Here is a 19596-nt window from a genome sequence, read left to right on the forward strand (position 1 = left end):
ATATTTGTAAAACACTCTGTATATACAGACTCCTTAAGAGCAATAACTGCTATTCAATCTACTCTTTTTCCCTATCACCCCATTGTTAAAGACATCAGGTCTAAATTATCTTACTATCAAACAGACAACCGGAAAGTTACATTCTACTGGATCCCTGGTCATATCTGCATCCCAGGTAATGAACATGCTGATTCCGCTGATAAACATCCCGTTGCAGATTAAAAAACTGTTGCAGATTAAAAAAGAGCCACAACATGGTGATCTAGTTTCAGGAGAAGCGGACGACAAGACGTGATTCTGGCAGGGCTCCGCATCGGTCATTCGCATCCAACTCACCTGATTTGCTTCTGGGAGAGAATTCTCCTCAGTGTTTCTTTTGCCAGTCACTCCTAACAGTAAACCTTATTCTCATTGAATGTTCTGAACTTTCATCTGTCCGAAAATCCAGCTTTAGCTCCCTCTCCAATTTATAGGAACCATTAACATTATCACATATTCTCGGCAATAAAGCAAATTTGGAGGAACTGTTTCAGTATTTAAAACGCATAAATTTGTATTAACATATCTATTTATAATAATGTGAAATTAGTAATAACTAAATCACGAATAGGCACAAAAGGCCCTTGAGCCAAAAATCACCAATACTACTACTACAGAAACACCTCGAGCGTATTGCAGTATCTCCTTAGACTGTGAAGAGGCTGCAACTGGGGGGCTACTTTTAGAAACGTAAAACCGTAGACATTCAGAGAAACTCTTACAACTTTCAAATTTTGCTGGGATACCAACAACCAGTGAACCTTTGTTTTGATTCCAGCAAATTCAGGGATAAAGAGGAACGAACTGCGGATAAATCGGCAAAAAAATTTATCCATATTAGTTTTGACCTCTGTCCATATTGCAGTCTCTGACCATGATATCATCATAAAAGCAGCCTGCCTTGAAGAGTGGAAAGAGCTATGGCACACTCAGACTAATAACAAACTTTTTCAGTTGAAACAGGAACCAAATGTTTGGCACTCAAGCATCCAAACAACTAGAATGGAAGAAGTGGTATTTTCACGGGCAAGAATAGGACATACTCATAGGACAAGAATAGGACATACTCATGTCCTATTCTTGTCCTATTGTAATGTTTCTAGTTGAAGGAGTTTTAACATTAGCGGATTGCAGACGACATCGCTGGACAGTGCAGTGTTGAGTCAGTTTGGTGTGACATAAGTATTGGGAGATCAAAATTGAGAGTAGGAGTGTGCTATAGGCCTAATGACTCTGATGAGGCCCCGAGTGCCAAGCGATAGTTCCCAAACGATCTTTCTAGTGCGATTTTCTAGTGATTTTCCTAGGGCGAGTACTAGTGCTTAAATAAACCCTCCACCGCTCGCAACGTTACTGCTGCTTCCCTCGCTGAGCAACGTCACTGCTTCACCGCTAGCAACGTTACTGCTAACCCCGCTTGCAACGTCAGTGCTATCGCTAGCAACGTACTGCTCTCTTCTTCTGCTGATCGCTTGGTCACTGGTTGGCACCGCTCCTGCCTCCACGTGGCGGGGTCGGTAACCTGGGAGAAGGAATTCCCTCTTCCAGGGCTGAAAGGAGCAACGATGGATTGTGATGCATATCCACCGCTGGAGCCCACGAGCTCCAGACCTGTCAACTCCGATTCAGAGCATGACTTGAATCGTCCGAAGAGACAGCGGACTGAAAAACAGAGTGCAGATATGCCAGCATTTCTAATAATGCACTCATTATCCACACAACCTGTAGGCAAGTTATCGCCATTTCTAATACAGAAATGTTTAGAATCGGTTGTTGGATCTCCTAAAATGGTGAAGCGTCTTCAATCTGGAGACCTTCTAATTGAAGCTTCCAAGCCAAGCCATTCAGAAAAATTGTTAAAATTGACAACTTTTAACAGCATTCCAGTGTCAGTTACGCCACATAACACCCTGAACACCTCTAAAGGCGTCATCAGCGAATGGGACTTACTAAATGTCTCTGAACAAGAAATAATACAAGAGCTTAGTGATCAAAAAGTGACTCATGCACGGAGAATCATGACTAAAAAAGATGGCAACCTACTACCAACCAGGTCCATCATTTTAACTTTCAGTACTCCGACTCTTCCACCTTCTGTTAAAACAGGTTACCTAAATTGTAAGATTCGTCCTTACATCCCAAACCCCATTCGCTGCTTTAAATGTCAGAAGTACGGTCATTTTCAAACAGCATGCCGAGGCGATGCTCTGTGTCCTCTTTGTGGTTCCAAGGAGCATTCTCAAGAAGACTGTACAGCTTCCACTCCTATTTGTCCATACTATAAGGAAAACCACCCTGCATTCTCTAAAGCATGTGACCTTTGGAAAACAGGGAAAAAAATCCAGAAATATAAAGTTGAACATAAAGTCACTTACCCGAAAGCAAGTGCTACTAACCATTCCTAGCCGATCATACGCATCTGTTACTAGAACCAGCCGCTCAGCTGCAACTCAAACATATGTGTCCATAGAACCGAGAATTTCCTTTGCCACCTTGGCCAAAACTATTTTATCATGAAATAAGAAACCTAAAGTCAACGAAACCAGCAATACGCCGATCAGCATCCCAACTGATGCTCCCCTCGACGTGGGCACCTGTACGTGGTGAGGGGACCTCCCAGTGACGCTGCTGGACTTCCAGACTAGCATCACTGGGATCCAACGCCCACAGCCTAGGTTCCGGGCTTACATCAATGGAATCCGGCGTGTTTGCCGTGCGCTGCGACCCGTGGAAATTCGGAAAGGGGGATCCTGGTGGTTGAGGGGCCCAGCTTCAATACACCACTTTGGCCCCTGCTTCGACAAGACGGGTGGTCCTGGAAGGCCCGGCTAGGATCAATCGGCTAGTAGGCTCGCCTGCGAGGGTCAACCGTGTCAATGCCACGCCCCTACCCTCATGGTCCGAGGGACAGGATTCAGGCTGGCGGCGGTGCGGGTATAGTGTCTGGGTAGCCCTGGCGTCCCACTCCCGAGCGCATTTATTGCATGCCGGGTAGTGGGCGTCCCTTTGGGCTCCGTGGTGGGTGGGGAGCCCGGGCACTGAACAATTAAAAAAACTCCATGAATCCTGATAAACGTATTCCTTCAGGGGCCCCAACGCGGTCCCTATCTGAAAATAACGACGGAGAGGCAGATAGCATTATTGCTACAAAGAGGCAGCGAACCGAACTACCATCAGGGCCTGTCCCAAGGTTCTTAATAATGCATTCCACCAATGAAACACCGATTGGTAAAATGTCGCCCTTTTTTATACAAAAAGGGTTGGATGGGTTAGCAGGTACACCCAAGTCAGTTAAGAGGCTCCGTTCTGGGGACCTCTTGATTGAAACAAAAAATGACGGGCAGTCTGAACATCTACTCCGAGTAACATCAATCGGAGGTATACCCATAACAGTGACACCACACAGAACACTAAATTCATCGAGAGGTGTCATTTCGGAGTGGGACCTTCTCGACGTCACCGAGGAGGAAATCTGCTCCGAATTACAACCACAGGGAGTTACTGCCTTCAAGAGAATCACTGCGCGAAGGGATGGGAAAATTGTTAAAACCAGGAGTGTTATCCTGACTTTTAACTCTCCCAAACCTCCTGATGAGATTAAAGCTGGATACATCAACTGTCCAGTACGTCCATACATTCCGAACCCTTTACGGTGTTTTAAATGTCAGAAGTATGGACATTCTCAAATGGCCTGCCGTGGAGTCCTTGCATGCGCCCGGTGCGGTGCAAAGGACCACGAAACAACAGCATGTTCAGCCACTAAACCCACCTGCATTAACTGTGAGGGAGAACATCCGGCCTATTCAAAGGCATGCCAGAGGTGGAAAGAAGAAAAAGAAATTCAACGGCTGAAGGCAGAGCTAAACATATCGTACCAGGAGGCAAGAAAAGCAGTGAAACCTCTTAACATCAAAAAACCTACCTACGCCCAGAAGGTAGCAGGGAGATGTTCGATTGGGACTCAGACGGACATGTCTGTCCCTCCAAAAGAATCATTTACTCCCATTGCACGTTATCTTTTAAGCTCCCAAAAACCTGCACAAAAGGACCAATCAGCTGCCACTCCTATATCGATACCTCCTAATGCTCCACAAGTAACAAAAGCAAATGAAAAGAATAAGAAAGGGGAAGTAACACCTAGTACCCAGGAAAACATGGATGTCGAGCAGAAGGAGGTACATGATGAGTCAGTTTTGGAACTCTTTGCTGAGGAAGAAATGGACACAGGACAGCGTCCATACTTCCCCAGGAAAGATAAATCCAAGACTGACAAAATTAAGCCCTCAGCACCTCGGAAGCCGCCTGATGGACCCACCAAGTTCAAATAATGGCTAAATTCCTACAGTGGAATTGTCGTGGATTCCGGCAAAATACTGACGACATCAAGGCACTCCTGCAAAAGCACAAACCAGTTTGCTTTTGCGTACAGGAGACTTATTTAAAGGCAAATGATGACCCCACCATGCATAACATTACCATCATTCGTAAGGATAGAATTGTGGATGGGTCTGCCCACGGAGGAGTCGCAATCCTCGTCGGCAACCAGATCCCATTTCAGGCTTTGCAGCTTACAACTAGCATTGAAGCTGTAGCAATTCGCCTTACAGTGGGGTTCTTATTAACTGTCTGCTCTGTTTATTTGCCACCTGGGATTGACATCCCCCAGAAAGACTTTGATCTTATCATGCAATTGTCCTCCCCTTGTTTAATTCTTGTGGATTTCAATGGACATAACACTCTGTGGGGTAGTGCTGACATCAATGGAAGGGGACGAGTCATAGAGCATATGCTCACTGACAATGATCTCTCCCTCCTAAATGTGGGAACAAACACCTTCTTCCACATGCCTACCCGTACATTCTCTGCCATTGATCTTTCTATCTGCTCCCCTTCTCTCCTTCCTTCACTTACTTGGGAGGTAGAAGAAAATCCATATGGAAGCGATCACTTCCCCGTGATAACAACCCTAACTAATGGTAGACCCTGTCTGCCATTTAGTTTACCGCGGTGGAAGATCGATCAGGCTGACTGGAATGCCTTTCAATATCTGGCAAACTTTGACATCACTACAGTCAGTCAGGAGCCAATCAATGAAGCAGTCATGTATGTCACAGAAACGATTGTCCAAGCAGCTGCAATTGCAATCCCAAAATCATCCAGCCGGTTCCCACTATTCCCCAAACCTTGGTGGAATTCAGAATGCACGGCAGCAAAAAAAGCACAAAACAAAGCGTGGGGGATATTCCGCCGATATCCCACCACTGAAAATTTAATATCCTTCAAACGTGCACGTGCAAAAGCACGTTATGTACGACGTCAGAGCCAAAGGAAATCTTGGATTCGTTTTACATCTTCCATAACTCAGGCTGCTAGCTCAAAAGTAGTCTGGGATAAGATCCGGAAAATGAAGGGAAAATATCCACCATGCCCTTCTGTGATCCTCGAGCATAACGGATGTCCAATTGCAGATCGAACTGCAGTAGCAAATACTCTAGGGGAAACATTTGCAAAAATATCTGCAATATCATCTTTTCCCGCAGAGTTTTTGGCCCTGAAAGAGAAAAATGAGAAAAACCCCCTGAACTTCTATTCAAAAGGGCTTGAATCGTATAACAAGCCCTTTTCACAGGAGGAGTTAAATGCTGCACTCTTTCTCACGCACGCAAGTGCTGTGGGGCCCGATGACATCCACTACGAAATGGTAAAACACCTCACACCACAATGTAAGGACACCTTTTAATTCTGTTTAACAGAATTTTTCTTAATAAACAATTTCCGGACTCCTGGCGGAAAGCAATCGTCCTTGCCTTCCCAAAACCAGGAAAGGATCCTAGAAATCCAAGTAATTATCGTCCTATTGCTCTGACAAGCTGTTTGTGCAAAGTCCTGGAAAGAATGGTTAATGCACGCCTCGTATGGTATTTAGAAACAAATGGTCTGCTTTCCAGGACACAGTGCGGCTTCCGAAGAAATCGATCCACTCTGGATCATTTAATTCGATTGGAAACGTCCATTCGTGATGCTTTTATTAAATCCGAGCATTTGGTAGCAGTTTTCTTTGATATTGAAAAAGCGTACGACACTGCCTGGCGATTTGGAATTTTAAAAGACCTCTATAACTTTGGTCTTAGAGGTAACCTTCCTGTTTTTATTAAAAACTTTCTTTCGAATCGTCAGTTTCAAGTCCGTTTAGGATCCACCCTCTCTCGAGTTTTCTCTCAGGAAGAGGGAGTCCCACAAGGATCCGTTCTAAGTGTTACGCTTTTCGCAATCAAAATAAACTCTATCACAGAACAACTTCCACCCACTGTAAACAATGCCCTCTGTGTAGACGACTTTGCCATATTTTGCAATTCATGCAATATGAGGGTCATTGAAAGGCAACTGCAGAAAACCATTGATCGTCTCACAGCTTGGTCTTTGGCTAATGGGTTCAGATTTTCATCACAGAAGACCGTTTGTGTACACTACTGTCGCAAACGTAATCTTCATCCTGACCCAGAATTAAGGCTTGGGCAAAATAACATCCCAGTTGTAGCAGAATTCCAATTCCTTGGACTTATTTTCGACAAAAAGCTGACATTTTTACAACACATTCGTCAGCTGAGGACAAGATGTGTCAAAGGGCTTAACATCCTTCGTGCCCTTTCATCAACTTCATGGGGCGCAGATCGTTCTACCCTTCTTCGCCTTTACCGAGCACTTGTCCGTTCCAAACTCGACTATGGGTCTCAGGTTTATGGTTCTGCTAGAGATAGTGCACTTCGGTGGTTAGATCCAATCCACCATCAAGCCATCCGGACAGCCACTGGAGCATTTCGCACATCTCCTGTCCAAAGCCTCTATGTTGAAGCAAATGAACCATCTCTGTCTCTTCGACGTAAGCAGTTGTCCCTACAGTACGCCTTCAAATTAAAATCCCTGCACGATCATCCCACGTGGCCATCCGTTTTTGAGCCGTGCTGGGAAAATCTCTACAACACCCGTCGGACTGCCAACAAACCTTTTGGTATTCGCATTCAAGGGCTGCTGAATGAGCTCAACTTGTCGGTAGACAACGTTGCCCAGTCACCAAGGCAATTCTTTCCACCCTGGCATGCTTATTTTCCAACTTGCGACTTCTCCCTTAAGATCTGGGAGAAGGATGCGACACCGCCATCTGTCTACCAGCAACTCTTTGCATCACATAGACAGCAGTATTCTGACTTTCTGCCAATCTATACAGATGGCTCAAAGTTAGAATGTCATGTGGGATCTGCTGTTGTGCTCCCTCACAAAACATTATCCTTTAAGATCCCACAAGAAACTAGCATCTATACTGCTGAGTTGCATGCAATACAATCAGCCCTAGATCACATTAAAAATCGCGACTACCAGAGGTATATGATTTATTGTGATTCATCAAGCGCGTTACAGGCTCTGGTATCGGTGAGTTTTAACCCTCATCCGATCCTGTCCAGGATCCGGCAGATTCTATTTTCTCTCATAGAATTGGAATATGATATTCCCTTTTGCTGGATCCCAAGCCACATTGGGATCCGGGGAAATGAATCGGCTGATGCCGCTGCTAAATCAGCCATTTCCCTGGATAATCATTGTCTGTCAGTCCCCTATACAGACTACAGGCAAATAATACGTTCTAAATTACTCTCCCAATGGCAAGATTCTTGGCACGGACAGGCGACAAATAAATTACATCGTATTAAGCCTGTAATTGCGCAATGGCAGTCCAGTCTACGCAGGGACCGAAGAGAGGAAGTTGTTCTTGCTCGGCTCCGCATAGGTCATAGTCATCTAACGCATTCCTACTTGCTGAGGGCGGATGACCCACCTATGTGCGAGATATGTAACGTAATTTTAACCGTCAATCACATTTTTGTAGAATGTCCTGTTTTTATTGAAGCACGACGCTTGTGTTTTACTGATTTTAATAATTTGACTGAGCCATTTACACTCAGTCAGATAATATGTGACAGAGACAATTTGTCTGACGTTTTTAACTTTTTACAATTTATTAATGTTTACACAAAGATCTAAGATTTATGCTTTTACTTTTATACCTTTTTAAACATAATAATTAATTGTTTGACGTGGTAGCCTTTGCTACCAAAATGTTTAATAAGATTTTAAATTTGTCTTGGCGCATTATGGCCTTAGCTGCCAATGTGCCATTAAAAACCAAACCAAACCAAACCCAACTGATGCTATCTCAACTTTTCCCGAAACAACAAAATCAACTACCGTTGAAAATCAGAAAAAGGTGAAGCCACCACGAAATATCAACATGGAAACTGATGTTCAATCGGAGGATGACGACACAGTACTAGAGTTACATGCTAGTGATATCATGGATACAGGACGCCCAATCTTTCCCAGAAATGAGAAACCAAAACCAAGCAGACAGAAACCCTTTCAGAAAAAACAGTCAGATCAATCTTCCTCAAACAAATCCAACCAATGAATAAATTCCTACAATGGAACTGTCGAGGATTACGCAGTAATATAGACGACCTCAGTGATTACTCACTCAAACTAATGCAGTAGGTGCGTGCTTACAAGAAACATTTTTATCACCACACGCTTCGGTCAAAATCAAAAATTATACTATGTTTAGGCGAGACAGGGTTTCTAACTCTCCTGCTCGTGGTGGGGTAGCTATACTTGTGAAATCTACAATTCCCTCAAGACATCTCCAACTAAATACCTCCTTAGAAGTTGTAGCAGTCCGGATAGCAATGGGAATATCGTTATCACTTGCATCCATCTATATATCACCGAATTATCCTTGCTCCCAGACTGAACTGGACAGTCTTATTACGCAACTTCCACCTCCCGTCTGTTTACTTGGTGATTTCAATGGTCACCATCCATTGTGGGGATCCTCCACCATGGATGATAGAGGCAAACTAAATGAAACATTCCTGGATAACCATAACCTGACTCAAATAGATATTTACAGTATACCCAGTTATAAAATATAAGTACAAATTCAGTAGCTTTCGGAACACGTGTCCCTTTATCAACTGACAAATTTGAATACATTACAAGCAAAGTGTGGCACGTTACTCATGCTTCATTGTTGTAGCACGGACGTGTGCTGTCTTACGCCAGTGATCATCCATCAATAAAACGGTTGTTAGAGACAACCGTTATAACTGGGTATACTGTAAATATCTATTTGAAATTATTAAACTATGGACCCCAGTACTCCAGGCCCATTTGTCACTATAACCTGACTCTTTTAAATTCTGGTTCTCCAACTCATGTTCAACTACCTGCTGGTACTACATCCGCCATAGACCTATCCATCTGTTCAGCATCTCTTTTATCAAGCATGGAATGGTTAGTGCTAAATGATCCATTCCACAGTGACCATTTCCCTATCATCAGTTCAATTCAAACACAGGTCATGTCATACCCTAAAGGCCGTACTTCTTGGAACTTCCAAAAAGCAGACTGGAAAACCTATTCCAGTTGTGTTATATTTGAAAAGCAATATGTACAGCAACAGAATCTTGATAACGTAACTGACCACATTACCAGCCAAGTATTATCTGCAGCAGAAATTTCCATTCCAAAATCTAACCTGCACAAGAGTGTACACCAAAATCAGTGGTGGAATGAAGAATGCTCCAAAGCAAAGCGTGATAAAAACCGAGCTTGGAACCACTTTCGTAAATTACCAACTACCGCCACCCTAATTGTTTACAAAAAACTCAGAGCTAAAGCGAGACAGATTAGGAAAAAAGCAAAACATGAATCCTGGACTAACTTCGCCTCATCCATTAACAGAAATACTGACACTCGAATTATTTGGAAAAAAATACGAGCACTCAATGGGAAATTTCTACTGTTGCAATCACCAATAATACAATGGAATGGGCAGGAATTATCTTCCCCTAATGATATAGCAAATGCGCTATCAGAGTCTTTTTATGACATTTCCGCCTCATCCTCTTATGTGACATCCTTTCAACGCATTAAAACTAATGAAGAACGTCAAAAATTAAATTTTCAAACTAGACTCTCACACCCTTATAACCAGCCTTTTACTTTAGTCGAGCTGAAGGAATGCTTAAGCAAATCGTCAAATAGTGCAGCAGGATCAGACGGTATTCACTACAGTATGTTGCAGCATCTATGTCAATCTGACCTTGGCATATTATTAATATTCTTTAACCGTATCTTTTCAGAAAATACTTATCCTCTGTCCCGGCGGCATTCCTATATTTGTGCTATTCCAAAACCAGGCAAAGATCCCACTCTGGTCCAGAACTACAGACCGATATCATTAACAAGCTGTTTAGGCAAAATCTTTGAAAGGATGGTACAGAGGCTCACCTGGTTTCTAGATTCCCAGCATCTTCTCTCTGATCACCAATAATATGGCTTCCGTAAAAACAGATCCACCCTAGATTTACTTGTAAAACTTGAATGCAACATACGAAATGCCTTCATCATGAAACAGCACCTAGTGATGGTCAACCTAGATATTCACAAAGCATTCGATACTACCTGGCGCTATGGCATTATTAAAGATATGCATCAGTTGGGGCTGAGAGGCTATCTTCCTCAAGTCATTCAGAACTTTTTAAAATTACGCACTTTTCAAGTCCGATATAAAAATGTGCTGTCAGCAACTCACATTCAAGAAGAGGGTGTCCCGCAGGGTTCAATACTGAGTGCAACCCTATTTGCGATTCGAGTCAACAAAATATTGGAAGAGCTTCCAAAAACCATTCAAATTTATATGTATGCAGATGACCTCACTATATCCTGCCAATCACAAAGTATGAATACTATCGAAAGACAGTTGCAAAATGCTCTATACAAAATAGAAACCTGGACCTTATGCAATGGCTACCGTCTTGCTGAACAGAAATCCACCACTACACACTTCTGCAAACTACGATCACTTCATCCTGATCCTGAGCTAACGATTAATAACATGCCAATAACTCTTACTCACACTGTCCGTTTTCTTGGCCTGGTGCTAGATAGGAAACTAAACTTTCAAGCACATGTGACCTGCCTTCGGACCATCTGCTTGAAGAAACTGAACATCCTCCGGTGTGTGTCATCTATGTCGTGGGGCGCTGTCTCGGCATACCCTGATCCATCTCTATCGAGCTCTCATCAGGTCCCGTTTAGACTATGACTCTGCTAGAAAAACTATTTTAGAGCGATTGAACACGATCCAGCACAGTGCTCTGAGAGTTTCTCTAGGGGCTTTCAGAACCTCCCCAGTTTAGAGCCTTTACATTGAAGCCCACGAACCTCCCTTACATCTTCGGAGGAAACATTGCTTTTGATGTATGCCGCAAAAATCCGCAGTCTTCCCTCTCACCCGAATTGGAGATGTCTGTACAATACCGAATGGGAGTCATTCTTCAACAGCAAACCAAATGAAAACAGACCTGCTGCACTTAAAGAACTAACTCAAACGTGGAATATTGAAATCAGCAGTATATATGAGGACATAACACCGCCTGATCCACCGTGGACAAATATCCGTGCAATTTATGATGATTATTTCCAACAGTGGGGAAAGAAAACCTTGTCTCCCTTCAATATCGCACAATTACATGAAACTCATTCTGCTTCTAATTCACAGGCCTGTAAGATCTATACTGATGTATCAAAAACTGAGACCCAAGTAGGCGCTGCGGCAATCTTCCCTTCATTCACTACTTCATTCTCATTACCTGTAGAATGCAGTATCTTCACTGCAGAGCTTTATGCTATTAACTTGGCCCTAGATCACATTACTCAACTTCTGATTTCTTCTGCCTTAATATACACTGACTCCCTCAGTTCTGTCTCTGCCATAAATAGCAATACCACCTCTTCTCACCCTGTTATCAAACAAATCCATTCCAAATTACTTGTGTGCAATGAGACCAACCAAACTGTGACATTCTGCTGGATTCCAGGGCATTCTGGTATAGCAGGTAATGAAAGAGCAGATCTTGCAGCAAACAAACAGATACCAATATTTTACAGAATTGTCAAGTTCCATACTCCGATTTCAAACATATCATTCGTAAAGCTTGTTACAATAGATGGTCACTGATCTGGAGAGGTTATCCAGGAAACGAACTATACAAAATAAAACCGGAACCAAAACTGTGGCTCTCCAGTTTCCGGAAAAATAGACGAGAAGAAACAATTTTAGGAAGGCTAAGGATTGGGCATACACACCTCACTCACCTGTATCTATTAAATAATGACAGTGCTCACCAATGCACATCATGCCAAGTTCAACTGACCATTCGCCATTTGCTAGTGGACTGTCCCCACTTTCAAACCATCTGCTTAAGCATCTTTAAGTCAATTCCTAATACACAGTCATCAGTAAATTTAATGCAGATCCTGGGAGATGATCCTAATAAAAAGGAACTATTTACTTACTTAAATCAGATAGGAATATACCATAAAATATAGGTATCGTTTCATATCCACCATTAGAAAGACACAATATGGCCCCAGCAGCCTATGTGTCGTTAAACTTAACTACAACAACAACGACTCTGATGAGTATAATAAGAAACTGTACAGAGAAATAGTGGGCCAGTAAATCAGAGAGTCTTATAATGGGAGATTTTAATTTCCCAGATATTGACTGGAATTTGGGGGCTGGTCACTCACACTCTAGCAAGGCTTTTGTGGATTTATTGGATGATTGTTTTCTACATCAGCATGTTCGGGAGGCAACTAGACTTGATTTGATTATCAGTAGTGATTCTTCATGCATTAAGAATCTGCAGATAAATGAACCACTAGGTGGCAGTGATAACAGTGTTCTGAAGTGGGAGTTACTCAAAGAGGTAACTACCATTAGAGGTAAAGGGAAGGGGTATTGCTTTCGTAAAGGCGACTACGATGGACTGAGAAGTATTTAAATTCTATACAGTGGGATCAACTGATGATGTTACCAACAGCAAATTCAAAATGGGAAGAATTCAAAAAACTTATCTTGCAAGCTACTAGGCTTTACATACCAACTAAGAAATATTGTTCAAGGTTTAGGCCTAACTGGATGTCAGATGAACTAATGAGGCATGCGGCAGAGAAGAAAAATGCATGGGATACATACAAATTAACACGTGACACAGAAGCCTATGATAGATACAAGTTGATCTGTAACCAAGTTACAAAGGAGGTTAGGCAGGCGAAGGCAGATTACGAGAGATCCTTGGCAAGGGATGCGAAGAAAAACAGCAAAGAGTTCTTTACTTATGTAAACTCTAGAAGGAAGGGGATGAATCAGATTGGTGCACTTGATATCGTTGGTTCAACTGTTGATGATCCTGCTCAGGTAGCTAACAAACTAAATGAATATTTTGCATCGACATTCACACATGAGGAGTTATTCAGCGAGGGGAATGCCAGAGGTGTATTCAGCTCTAGCAGTGAGCTAGAGAATCTTGTAATAACTGAGAGTAAAGTGGAGGAGAAATTGTTGAAGATAAACACAAGAAAGGCACCTGGGGTGGATGGGATCTATCCAGTTATATTAAAGGAGGCAGCAAAGGAAGTAAGCAAACCCTTAGCCATAATTATGAGAGCTTCATTGGACTCAGGGGAGGTACCCATGGACTGGAGATGTGCAAATGTGACCCCAATTCACAAGGGAGGATCAAAGGCTGACAAACGTAATTATAGACCTTTGAGTTTAACTTCTGTTCCCGGAAAATTAATGGAGGCACTGGTTAAAGAAGCACTGCACGATCATCTAGACAAGACTTCAGTTATAGCTCGGACACAGCATGGTTTTGTTAAGGGGAAGTCTTGCCTGACCAATTTGATTGGATACTATGATGCAGTCACAAAAGAACTGGATGCAGGGAATAACTTTGATATTATATACTTGGATCTTAGAAAGGCTTTTGATACTGTTGCACATGGAAGACTGCTGCACAAATTGGAGCAGTGTGGCATTGGAGGCAAATTGCTGCTATGGATAAAGGGGTGGTTGAGGGGGGAGAAGACAGAGTGGTAATCACTAATGTTATTAGTGTAGTCCCTCAGGGTTCAGTATTGGGTCCTTTATTGTTCTCTGTATTTATAAATGATATTGATGATGGTATATCAAGCTTAATGTCCAAGTTTGCAGACGATACGAAGATTGGCAGGATTGTCAAGGACACTACTGACACTATGCTGCTGCAACAGGATCTGGAAAAGTTGAGCAGATGTGCTGAGAGGTGGCAAATGAAGTTTAACATTGACAAATGTAAAGTACTACATATGGGAAACAGCAACGTATGTTTGCAGACTGTCTGTTTGGTTATTAGAATTGTTTGCAATGGATTGTGCAGTAGCCTCATAAGTTTTCAGGAGAAACTACGTTCAAAGAAGCATCAACTAATTCTGTAGAAGTTGAAGATTTTGCCCCAGAAGCATATGAGAGATAAGGCGTGGGCATAGTTTTTGAGTCATCACTTCCAGGGCCGGCCTTAAGACGATTGGGCCCCGCGCTTGGAAGAAAAATTAAACTTAGACGAAAAAAGCGGAAAAAAAAGAATAGATGAAAAAAAAAAAAAAAGAGAGATAAAGAAAAAAATAGAAGGAAGTTTTTTTTTTAAGTTAAAGGGCTCCTGTGAAACCCGAAGCAATGACTTTTTTTGCATACGTTTAGAAAATATGTAAACATTTTATTAATGAGTACAAAGGACGCAGATAAAATTACATTAATAATATTTATTTATTTATATATATGGATTTGTTCAACCTCGTATCACTGGAATCATACTTTTCCTTAGTTCAAATACTTCTTTAGCAAATACCTGGAGCATCTGAAATTTACTACAGTCTCTTAAAAATATTGCTTCTTCTCCTGGAGCTATACTCTCAAGAATTTCACGTATCGCTGTCCTGCCATTGTCATATATTCGACAATCATATAGTATGTGCCGCCAGCCTTTCCTGGCCCCGCAAAAACAAAGGTCCGTGTTACTAAGTCCTAATCTATATAATTTCTCATTCATTGACCCGTGCCCTGTTAAGAAAAATGACGGACAAGATTTATGGCAGACAAGATGGTATCCCATCTTGTCTGCCATAAATTGATTATTTCATTCATACATCTTTTCTTTTCGCCTCTGCAGTCAGAGCGAATATTTATCTCTATACCAAAAAGTTCTGTAGGAATTCCCCTCTTAATACGGTAGCAAAAACCACGATACAACAAATGTAGATCCAAGGGTAGCGCTCCGGCCAACACCTGCAGTTTGCGCAAGTGGGTGGGTCTTCTTTTTTTGTGCACGAATTAAAGTCGTGGCCTCTCTGAGCACAATGTCCACATGTGGGTCGAGCTTGGGTACACGTGTGTGTTGTGTGTCCAAAACGACAAAACTTGTAGAATATGGGGACAGCCACATGCTCCTTGAAGCTGTGACTGCCCCAATTTATGAACGCTCTATTTTATTGACTTATTGTTCTCCAGGCTGCGGGGGAAAGCTCCACTACCCAGTTGGTAGAATTTCCCACTCTGGCATTTTTTTGAATTTCGGGAAAACGAGGTCATTTGGTTCAACGTCGGGGTGGTCCTTCTGGAGGTTTCTTCTGTATAGTTCATCCTGGAGTGTTGCTGGGGTTAGGTCCTTTTCGGTGTTATAAATTATTATGCTGGGCTCCTTTCTTTTCGGGGGTGCAGCCTGTAGGTCAAGTGTTTGTATTTTGGGGTTACTAATGATTTTGTTAGCTTCTTCTTTCGTCTGTTTCAATGATGACACCAATATTACGTGTCTTACGCACAGATTTAATTTTTGCTACTTTCAGGTCTTCTGCTAAATTTGCGACCACTATATTTTTTACTTCCTCACTTGTGTGAAGATCTTCTGTGGAAGCAGGTCTAACAATTACCAGATGTGATTTTTGTAGAGGAGTTTTCCTTTTGGTTGAGTTTCCTGATTCAGTTGTTTGTTCAGAATTTCTGGGAATCTTCAGCGCGTCTGTATATGTAGGGGCACGCTGTTGCATTTGATTATCCCTACCGTCAAGATATGCCTCGAGTTTAGCCACTGCCTTCTCGCGTTCCAGGTGCGTTGCAAGTAAAATGGTTTTCAACTTCGTCCATAGGGAAACTGTCTGCGCACAGAGCTGTACTAACTCTGCTGTTGGTTGTCTTCATTAAAGTTTCTAGTGCAGTTCTCAGGTAGAGAACCTGCTCTAAAACGGGACCCTCAGGCAGAGTGGGATCCAGTGGTGTCTCTTCATCATTTTCTCCTTGCTGGGAAGGTCGGTCTTGTAGTTCCTTTCGTTCACTTTGGGATCTGGTTTCCATTTCTGATTTCGGAAATGATTTCTTATTACTTCTTGGAGGCTGGAGTAGCCCTGGAGGCCTCAGTATCACCCCGTAGGCCTAAAATTTGGATAGTTTCAGGAGTAATTTCCTGGCATTCATCAATGATATTATAGTCTGCAGTGGACATGATTTTCGAAAAACGGAAAACAGGGGTTTCCAGATAATCGGGTCACCGATTATCTGGAAAGTAGCAAAATGATGGTTGAAACAAGTCTCTACAATAAACAGGAACCGAGCATTGGGCTTTAGCCTTCTGGTAGTGATTCACTAATATCAACAGACTCAATAACAGGTGTTAATGAGCATTTGCTATCAGAGTTTAAGCAGTAGCAAGTAGCCAACACGCTAAGCCTAATTTCTCTGTTTACGATACAACAACCCGTGACATAACGTATTAGCATACGGTCAGTGTCATAAATGCTAAGCCAAATGAGATAAAAAAAAAAAAAAAAAAAAACTTTATAATATGTAAAGGAAATACCTGATAAAATAGAGAAAAAATGGCACAGGAAGTTAGATAGCGTCCACCTAGCTATAGGAAAAGCCTTCTTTCAGTTTATAATGCAAACGTTACCTTAAAATAACAACTAGAGCATAAGCATCAATCAGCAGCGCCATCACTAGCATCAAGATTGCGACTAGTGGACCGTTGCGATATTATGTTCTGCGCACCAAGGTTGTATTCTGACGTGATGTGCGACATTGTGGCCCGTTTGTTTACTTGCACAATTCTGGTCATTCTCCTCTGAACTCTCTCGTCAACAAGCGATTTTCTTCCACAGGAGTGCCGTTAAGAGGATGTTTTCGGTTAGTTGCACCACTCTTGATACACCCGTGAAACTGTGGTGCGTTAAAAGTTCAAGAGAACTGCCGTTTCAGAGATGCTTTGTCCAGCACGTCTTGCACCTATTGAATAATCCATTCTCTAGTTTTTAGCTTGATTTATTCCAAACATGTATTCTAAAAGTAAAATTGTAAGCCTGATTTTGAATTTAATCAGAATTGGTTATTTAAAACTAAAATTGATATGACAAAATAAATGATCCGAGAATTACAACTCACTTACCTCAACAGTGATCTTGTTCAAGCAGCTGGCAACCCACATCATATTGAAAAATGCATAACTAATATAAATCCCAAGCAGAATTCTCCAAATTGAAGAATAATCTGATCTTAACACATGATAGCCCATGAAACAACAATAAAATGTATTTGTGCCGAAGGTGTACAACAGAGAGCCTGAAGACAAATGGACGGTGTTTTTCACAAACCAGCAACATTTCATGTAAAGCATTCTTATATTCTCCAGATCATTACAGTTGGTTCTAAAGGAAAAAAATTGTCTTCTTTCTTTTAAACATTTATTTATCACGAAAAAAGAATGTCTGTGAAATTGTGCGAAATAAGATATCCAACTAGAAATGACTGTGGCTGAAATAATCCACGCGTAAAATATTATTCCTACTATTACAAATAACGCGTAGTGGATTGCTGCAGAATATTTATAGGCGAAACTAATAATCCTTCCATCCCAATACCAGTATACAGCTGCGAATGAATAACACAAATTTAGGAAGTGAATGCAAATAATTATTGTAATAATCTTTCTTATTCTGTACTGATATGGAAGTTTAGCTCTAAGTTCTGCTTCGAGAATGCAGCTATTTTCTATTAAAGACATTGCTTTATTCTCAATCTTGTAGATGTACATCTTTAAAAACAGAGCAAAAATTAATTGGAAAGTAGTAATTACAATCCAAAGCGAATCAGAGTTAGCTGATTTACTGTTCGTAAGTTTAAAACTAATTTGAAAGTAAGTAAAAAAAATAACAGCACCAGAACTTAGCATGGTATAGAATGTTTGAAAACTGCATAAACGAATATAAATACCAGAATACTTCGAAGAAAACAGACCTTTTAAGAAACTATGTCCGCTGAAAATGTGAATCAATGTGATAAAACGAAATCCTCTATAAAAGTTGCTTCTATTGAAATCCATGTTCAAAATTGGAAAACAGACTGTCCCGTTTTTCAGCTTCTCTTCCAGAAGTTCACCTAATGGAAAGTAAATGAGAAGTTGAAGTACGCTCTCTCAACTAAAAGAGGATCGATTTTACGGCAGAACAGTCGACTACATTTCAAGGACATACGTCTGAAAAACTCTTTCACAAGAGCTCTCTTTAAACGGTAACACCCAAAATTCAATTAGTTTTTAATTCTTTAAAAGTTAATGCTGAAAGGAAATTATTTGTAGTTACCACAGTAGAGAATTGACGATTGGTGAACAATACTGATGAATTACTTCTAGACTATATTCGCGAACTTTCACTCGCCCTTAAGAGATGTCAATTAGACTTGCAATTGAAAAACATACAGGGATACAACTTATACGTAGTGACGTTTATCAGAATAAGAGAACTAAAGCTATTAAACTGAACGTCTTAATATTTTAGATCATGTATTCCGCAAAAAATGGCGGTGAATGTTAGAAATCCACTGATAATTTGCTTATTTTTCAGTCTCTCATTTTTAATGCTATTAGAAAATATTTGTAAAAGTGCTTATATAAATTGTGAACTTGATTACTGATGAGAATCGGTGACTGTTCATAGTCCACATATACCGAACCTTCACTCTCCCACAAAGATGTATCATTAGACTAAAATTGACAAGGGAACAAAGACGAAAACGTTCATTCTCCTCTGAAGTTTTGATCTACAATCCTGACTACTCACTTTTGCCCACTTGCATGTTTCATTCCAAATTGATTCTACAAAGTTAACTGGATAAAGAATGAGAATCCGCTGTGATTTGCATTATCTCATTGCTGTTTGAATATTATTACCAAGTGATATTTAGCTTCAGATAACAATTTAGTTATAACTCTTCTCAATATTTTATCTCGCTTCACAAGTGAGATAAAATATTGAAAAGAGTTATATTATGATTGTTTAACGTTCGTCACAGCTCTTCGTATCTTGAGAACATCTTAAATGCCATTATTTTTAATGGTTTCCTTATTTTGTAGAAAAACAAATATCCCAAAAACTTTAGCAATACTCCATGCGTTTATTTGTGACCACCGTTGATCTTTTTGGTCTTTACCGTTGGTTATCGAAAATAAACGAAGAGAATTTGCGATCATCTGAAATTTCAGATTATTTTACCCAAAAGTCTCTTGATAAGTTTTGTTTTATTTTCTTCCAAATCTTAATGTGAAGAGGTACTCACCTCAGAATCGTCATTCC

The 19596-nt window shown here is 41.1% G+C and overlaps 1 protein-coding gene across 1 annotated transcript in view; it reads right to left on the minus strand.

Moving 5' to 3' along the window:
* The window catches only part of LOC150089476 (uncharacterized), a 53828-nt gene extending 37805 nt beyond the window's left edge, over positions 1–16023 (minus strand). Inside the window, exon 1 of the mRNA XM_090389996.1 lies at positions 15799–16023. Within this exon, the coding sequence (XP_090246122.1) occupies positions 15799–16023 (225 nt within the window). The remainder of the gene's footprint in view (positions 1–15798) is intronic.
* Between the last annotated feature and the right edge of the window lie 3573 nt (positions 16024–19596).

The sequence above is a fragment of the Mastigoproctus giganteus genome, chromosome 2 (genome assembly GCF_048544385.1).
Source record: "Mastigoproctus giganteus isolate SK-2022 chromosome 2, ASM4854438v1, whole genome shotgun sequence".
Taxonomy (NCBI): Eukaryota; Metazoa; Arthropoda; class Arachnida; order Uropygi; family Thelyphonidae; genus Mastigoproctus; species Mastigoproctus giganteus.